The sequence below is a fragment of the Poromitra crassiceps genome (assembly GCF_964638095.1).
Source record: "Poromitra crassiceps genome assembly, chromosome: 5".
In the NCBI taxonomy this organism is placed as follows: Eukaryota; Metazoa; Chordata; class Actinopteri; order Beryciformes; family Melamphaidae; genus Poromitra; species Poromitra crassiceps.
The window spans coordinates 23,578,020-23,585,519 of record NC_139642.1 but is presented as its reverse complement, the minus strand read 5'-3'; the positions used below and the strand labels follow the sequence as shown (position 1 = coordinate 23,585,519).

General features: G+C 43.3%; 1 protein-coding gene across 1 annotated transcript in view; it reads left to right on the top strand.

Annotated features, from left to right (window-relative positions):
- The window catches only part of abi3a (ABI family, member 3a), a 21,074-nt gene extending 13,842 nt beyond the window's left edge, over nt 1–7,232 (top strand). Inside the window, exons 8-10 of the mRNA XM_083637288.1 lie at nt 1–129; nt 4,817–4,945; nt 5,218–7,232. The exon at nt 1–129 is cut by the window's left edge and continues 6 nt beyond it. Of these exons, the coding sequence (XP_083493414.1) occupies nt 1–129; nt 4,817–4,945; nt 5,218–5,378 (419 nt within the window). The 3' untranslated portion in view covers nt 5,379–7,232. The remainder of the gene's footprint in view (nt 130–4,816; nt 4,946–5,217) is intronic.
- The last annotated feature ends 268 nt before the right edge of the window (nt 7,233–7,500 follow it).

Below are 7,500 nucleotides of genomic sequence, written 5' to 3'. Positions count from 1 at the left end.
AAGAGAATGGGTTCCCCCCACCCTCTCCTCCTCCTCCTCCCTTTGATGATGTCATTCCTCCACCGGCCAATGAGTGCTTTGAGCTGCCAGCCCCACCCCCTCCCCCTCCTCCGAGTCAGGACATAGAAGGTAACAGACCATCCATCCATCAATCGAGCGGTGCCTAATCTATCTATCTATCTATCTATCTATCTATCTATCTATCTATCTATCTATCTATCTATCTATCTATCTATCTATATATCTATCTGTCTGTCTATCTATCTATCTATCTATCTATCTATCTATCTATCTATCTATCTATCTATCTATCTATCTATCTATCTATCTGTCTGTCTATCTGTCTATCTATCTGTCTATCTGTCTATCTGTCTATCTGTCTATCTGTCTGTCTATCTATCTATCTATCTATCTATCTATCTATCTATCTATCTATCTATCTGTCTGTCTGTCTGTCTGTCTGTCTGTCTGTCTGTCTGTCTGTCTATATCTATCTATCTGTCTGTCTGTCTGTCTGTCTGTCTGTCTGTCTGTCTCTCTGTCTGTCTGTCTATCTATCTATCTGTCTGTCTGTCTGTCTGTCTGTCTATATCCATCTATCTATCTATCTATCTATCAGTTTCCTGTTTGTCTGCACTGCCGTTTCAAATTTACTGCTCTCTTCTCTGCTGTGGTCTCTCTGTCTCTCGCCATTTGTGTCTCTCTCTGTCTCCCTATCGCTCTCCCTCTCTCTCAGTTCCCCTCCAGTCTAGGAGGAGTCGGCGTCGCTCGCCCCCCAGCACTCGCTCTCTCTCTCTGAGGGTCCGCTCTGGCCCCGCCTCCCGCTACCGCTACACGCGCTCCCTCTTCCTGCCTGCTGTCCAATCACGTAAGCCTCTGGGCGGGTGTCGACCTCCAATAGCAGTTCAGTAGTAGTGTAGTGCTGCGTTCCGGTCCAAAGTGACTTGACAGTTGATTTTCTTTTTTAGATTTTACATAAAGGTACATTAATTAAGGGCAAATTAATGCTTAACACATTCACTGCCAGACGTTTTTTTTTTACTGTAGTTAGCTTCTGCCAGAGGGGTTTTTTGAGGATTCTGGCTCATCTTTCAAGACCCGAGGATTCTTTTCTGCTAAGATTTTGTGAACACACAATATCTCAAAAGAACTAATAGAATGTGTGCTTTCTCTGTCTAAAAGAGTTAGTTTGTAGAGTTAGTAGTTATGTAAGCATTAGCAGTTGAATACAGCATGGTTTCAGCGTCAGAAAAATTATTCCGAGATAAACGGCTTTTTGTGAAATTCGATAGAACAGTCACTTTAACCATTCATTTTTGGCATCAGTAAGAGTCAGACATCTAAACAATAGTTTTGAACAGTAATTTCCTCCATAACAGCAGGAAACCCCCCTCTGCTTCCAACTCCTCCCTCCGTGTGTGTTCTCCTCCTGCCTCCCTGGCTCTCCAGCGGGCGTGTCACAACGAAGTTGCTGCTGCCTGGCTGCTGCCTGTTTGCGCGGCCGCTGTTTGAGGAAGTCTGGGTGGACTCGCTCGTTTCGTGGAGTTTTGGTTGAGAGCTTTGATGCGATTCTGGTCATATTTATGCTGCGTGTTTCAAAGTGTGTTCCACCTGTAATCTATTATGCAAATTTGCAATCCCGCATCGCCAGCAATCAGCGCGAAAACGAAAGCGTTTTCCCCCATCCATTTTCATGAGAATGGCTGCTGGATGGACAGTGGACACTATTACATTTTTGCTGTGAAGTGCTTGCCTTCCTCTAGTCAGGAGAGCACTGTCGCCACTTAGTGGCTCGGTGGAATGGGTTGTAAACGTTCGGTGGCTCCAATAATTATATAAGAGATGTAAAAGGGTTAGATGCACATCCCACGGTCAAAAAAAAAAAATCATTTTTTTGACGTATTAATACGTCATTGGCAGTCAACCGTTGGATTATTTTTGACGTATTAATACGTCATTGGCAGTGAACGTGTTAATAAGCATGAACTAACCACTAGTTAAGTAATGTGTCTAGTAATAATTTACTAATGCTGTTCATGTTGACTAAGGTAATGTGGGTTGAGGCAAGAAGTCACCGAGGTTAAAGAGGACATGAAACATTTGATCATATGACTAGTTCATTTGCATTTCACCTAAGACAAGACAGGACACTGCTTTCAAGTCTGACATTTATAGATTTATCTAGATTTGCTAGATGCTGTTAGATGATGTCATTAGGTTCACTGTGCAGTACAGTAGTAAGGATTTTGAACATTTCAAAACAACCACAATCCACGTCAGAAGCCTGTTAGAATTCAAAGTCCTTACTACCAACACTTAACTAGCCTGTACTCCACTGTACTGTACTGTACTGTACTGTACTGTACTGTTCTGTACTGTACTGTACTGTACTGTTCTGTACTGTACTGTGCTGTACTGTACTGTGCTGTACTGTACAGTACAGTACTGTACTGTACTGTACTGTACTGTTCTGTACTGTACTGTGCTGTACTGTACTGTGCTGTACTGTACTGTACTGTGCTGTACTGTACTGTACTCCACTGTAGTGTAGGCCTACTGTACTGTACTGTACTGTACTGTGCAGTACTGTGCAGTACTGTACTGTACTGTACTGTACTGTACTGTACTGTTCTGTACTGTACTGTGCAGTACTGTACTGTACTGTACTGTACTGTTCTGTACTGTACTGTGCTGTACTGTACTGTGCTGTACTGTACAGTACAGTACTGTACTGTACTGTACTGTACTGTTCTGTACTGTACTGTGCTGTACTGTACTGTGCTGTACTGTACTGTACTGTGCTGTACTGTACTCCACTGTACTGTAGGCCTACTGTACTGTACTGTACTGTACTGTGCAGTACTGTACTGTACTGTACTGTACTGTACTGTACTGTTCTGTACTGTGCTGTGCTGTACTGTACTCCACTGTACTGTAGGCCTGTACAGTACTGTACTGTACTGTGCAGTACTGTACTGTCAACCTAGTGACATCATCTAGCAGCGCCCTGGTTGGCGGAAAGGTGAAATATATCATATTTATATTTCTAGCAAATCTAGGTAAATGTGGGATACGTCTGACAGATTACATGAGTGTGGGTCTGTTCACAGCCGTACCAGAGCCGTACCACATCTGTTACAGAGGTGGTGTACATTGCCCGTTAGGGTTACCATTACATTTTCACACTATTACATTTTTGGTCACATTATTATTCCATTATTATTCTCCCACCCCCTCTCTCTCCCTCTCTCTCCCTCTCTCTCCCTCTCTATCGCTCTCTCCTCTCTCTCTCACTCTCCCTCTTCTCTCTGTCCCTCTCTCTTCTCTTCCTCTGTCTCTCTCTCTCTCTCTCTCTCTTCTCTTCCTCTGTTGCTCTCTCTCTCTTCTCTTCCTCTGTTTCTCTCTCTCTCTTGTCAGTGATGATCCCTCCTCCTCCCTCCTATCCGCCCCCCGTTGCTCCGCCTCCTTCCTCCCGCCTGTTTCCTCTCTCTTCTTCTTCTTCTTCTTCCTCTCCTCGACTCTGCTTACCTGCTCGCCTGGAACACCTGGGTAAGTTATTGTCAATTGTTGTTGTCATTATTATTATTTCAATTAATAGTAGTAGCAGCAGTGGTACTAGAAATACAGTAGTGATGGTAGTAATACTAGTACTAGCAGTAGAAGCAGTCTTGTCAACTATAGGAACTAAACCCCAAACTACAATTTGTGGTGAAGCCTGACATCTAATGGTGAAAAGTAGTGTATTGAACTGGTCTTCTGCTATTGACTGATATTTGGTGCTAGGTGATGTCACCCTCTTATGTTCCAACACAGGGGTCAGCTAGTTACTTCCTATTGTGTTGACACTTCCTGTGACAGTACAGTACTACTGAGCAGGTAAAACAGGCGTCATAACACAACTGGGTCAAGTGGGCGGGGCTACATAGGTGAATAGAGTATGACAGGTGGTGACATCAGCTGGCACCAAAGACGGTGGTACTATTACAGTAAGAAAATATAGCGTACACTGTACACTTGATGATATGGATCGATTTTGGGTTTTAAAAGGTCAAAAGGTGTAGTAGAATATGTTAAAAATGTGCTTTTCAAAACTTTAAAAATATCTCATAAAACTTTCCAGGTGGACCTTAAAACAACACTCCGCCGATTTTCAACCAGCATTGAATCATTACAAAATCTGTAGTATATGTGAAAATGGTAACCAGTTTTGTAGGCATTATTTTAGTTTGCCAGTTATTGAGAGTTGATTTGAGTTCAGTTGTGGACCAGTGATCTAATTTGTGCATGAATGACATCCCTGAAAATCGGACAACGTGCCTCTAAAGTAGAATTATAGTTATAGCACCCCCTTCAGACCGATTGAGTAAATATTAGTTGAGGTAGTAATGGACCAGTATCTGTCATTGGGCCAAATTTGATGTCTCTGCAATATACTAACTCATGGGAATTGGCACTATATGGATCAACAATGATAATAAAAACTTGTTTAGAAGCAAAACACATGGACAATTACACCATCCAACACACAAACACACCCTCTCTCTCTCACTCTCTCTCACACACACACACACACACACACACACGCACACGCACGCACACACACACACACACACACACACACACACACACACACACACACACACACACACACACACACACACACACACACACACACACACACACACACACACACACACTGTGTATGGGCTTCAAGCTGCTTACTGCTTTTTGTACAAGCTCTGCCCACTGCGCTCTCCAACCTGCTCAGCCAATCACAGCACAGCTCTCTTACCGGAACTCTGTCCAATTCTGTTAGATCTGGAGATCCCGGCCCCGCCTCCTCCCCCCCTATTTGATGACGAGGATGGTTTTGATGACATCATGCCGCCCCTTCCTCCACCAGTGGACTATGACATCAACGACCCTCTGCAATATCTGGAGAAACGTAAATATACTGCTACTGCCACTACTGCTACTGGTACTCTCAACATTGATTATACATTGATTATAAAATTATAATGAGCATTCCTCAGGTGGGGGTAGATGCTCTCGTTGGTCATTATAGCTAATATGTATGCCTGTCAGTCCAATAGGCCCGCGGGCTGCCTGTTGCCGACCACTGATCTAGGGGATCATAACTGTACATATAGCCAGTGTTTTAGTTTGTGTATATTATAGCATGTTTTATTCTAACTGCAGTACCTCTGTCTGTCCTAGTGGAGGCGCTGTACAGCTATGAGGCTTCAAAACCAGATGACCTCTCCTTCGCAGAGGGGGACATCATCTACATGACGCATCGCCATGATGACGGCTGGTGTGAGGGCATTGTCAATGGCCTCCATGGCTTCTTCCCAGAGAACTACACCCTCCCAGTGTGAGCAGCTAGACTGCCTTTAATGCCACGCCCCCTCTGTGGATCTAGGAAGTGTTTTAACATCAGTGTTGTAGCCAAGTCAAGCCGGACCCGAGTCCTGGACACATTTTCAGGACTCGTGCCTTGACTTGTAACAGGCCCTAATATGTTGGCATAAGATGTTGATAGCTATATTAATAGAGAGGCAAAGTGACCGCCTACTTCCTGCTTCAGCACTGTACCAGAGATTTTCATCCGCCATTTATTTTCCCATACAGATTTCGTAAAATGCGTATAAAAATTGTTTTACTGGTTCAAACCAAACGGTACAGATATATTTAGAAACAGGAGAGATCGCATAACATTTCACTGGGACCAAAACGTAAAGAAATGCGGGTTTAAAGAAAATATCTTTTTCAATGTTGTTTTTTCACGTTTTGGTACGAGTGAAATGCTCTATGGTCTCTCCCGATTATAGCGTTAGCTGAACCGTTTGGTTTGACGAAGTAAAACTATTTTATAAGCATTTTATGAAATGTCTACGGGAAAATAAATGGCGGATCGAACATTATTCGATTTCATGCAAGGACAGGCACTCGTGTTCCACCTATGTGGATTCAGATTCATGTTCGGACTCAGGTAATGGGGACTGGACTTAGACTCGACCCAGACTCTTCTTTGGTGACTCGGACTTGGGCTCGAACACTCGAGATATAGTGACTTGACTACAAGTCTAGCATTCAGTGTTGCCATAGAGATTTCAGCCTCTAGAGTGTTAATCAGGGTCTGTGAAGTCCTTTTGATAATACACCGCAACCCTATGTCCTATGCCCTATATCCTGTGTCCTATCTCCTCTCTCCTATTCCCCATCTCCTATCTCCTAATCTCTATCTCTTATCCTCACCCTCCTACCCCCTGTCCCCTATTTCCTATCCTCTTTCTCCTATCTCCTAAATTCCATCTCCTATCTCCTATCTTCTAAGACCTATCCCGATCGGGGTCATCCCTATGTTCCCCGGGTCCTATGTTCCCCGTTTTTCCCAAATGGTGTCCACCCGCTATGCCGACCACCCACAATGCCGACCTTAGGTTTAGGCGTGGGGGTGGGAGAGGTTAGGTTTTGGGTTAGGGTCTGGGGGAGGTTAGGTTTAGGCATGGGGGGAGTTTAGGTTTGGCGTGGGGGCTGGGAGAGGTTAGTGAAAAACGGGGAATATAGAACCCAGGGGAACATAGAACCCGGGGAACATAGACATGATCCCTCCTGATCTTCTATCTCAATTAGACATTCATACTTAAATGTAAAGGCTTCTTTTCAATGCAGCCTTTAGTATTTTATAGAGATCAATAAGGTACAAAGCGGAAACGCCTGCCATGTTGAGGTCAGATTTCTAACTCGTTTGTAGCACGCATCATCGGGACTCACATAAAGTGTCTCAGACTCAGAAGGTTTAACCAGGACTAAAACCAGTCTGAGGAAGTTATGGACCAGCATGTCCTGTCAGCCAGGAGCAGAACTTCTCCTGTGACTGATGGACCAATCCTGAACAGAGCTTATGGTTCAACTTCATTATAGACTATTTTGATAAGATGACATTATGTTAGATCACTGCCAAATCAAAGCGCTTAATATTGTCCCATATGTCTTTAAGTTCTCAATACATGTCTTTTGTGCATTAATGGAAAGTAAGTCTGAATTAGAAAGTAAGCAGTTAAACATTAAGGGGAGTTTAAGGAGGTTTTGATGCAGTAACAAATCATTAATCTTTGTCAAGGTGGGTTTTGGTTGCTCTGCTGCCCCCTAGTGGCTGTACAAATCTACACTGATTGTAATAATAAATCTGTAATAAAAATATTGGTCTGTTTTTTTGACAACCAGAAGTCCAGCCTACCTTCTTTCCTTTCAGGTCCTTTCTGATCAGTATTTTAAGATACAGTGGGGTGAAAGCCCCTGATTGGTTGCTTTGGAATTTTTTTATGAGGCAGAAGGAGGGGAAGTAATTTTAAGGATTTTGAAGATAATTTAAATGTCTTTGTGGGAAAAACCATCAGACACAAATTATTATTCAAAGTAGAGTATTTTATATACATGTTAAAACATGACTTTAGGGTGTCTTTAAGGAGGTTTTGATGGAGTCTGAGGCAAATG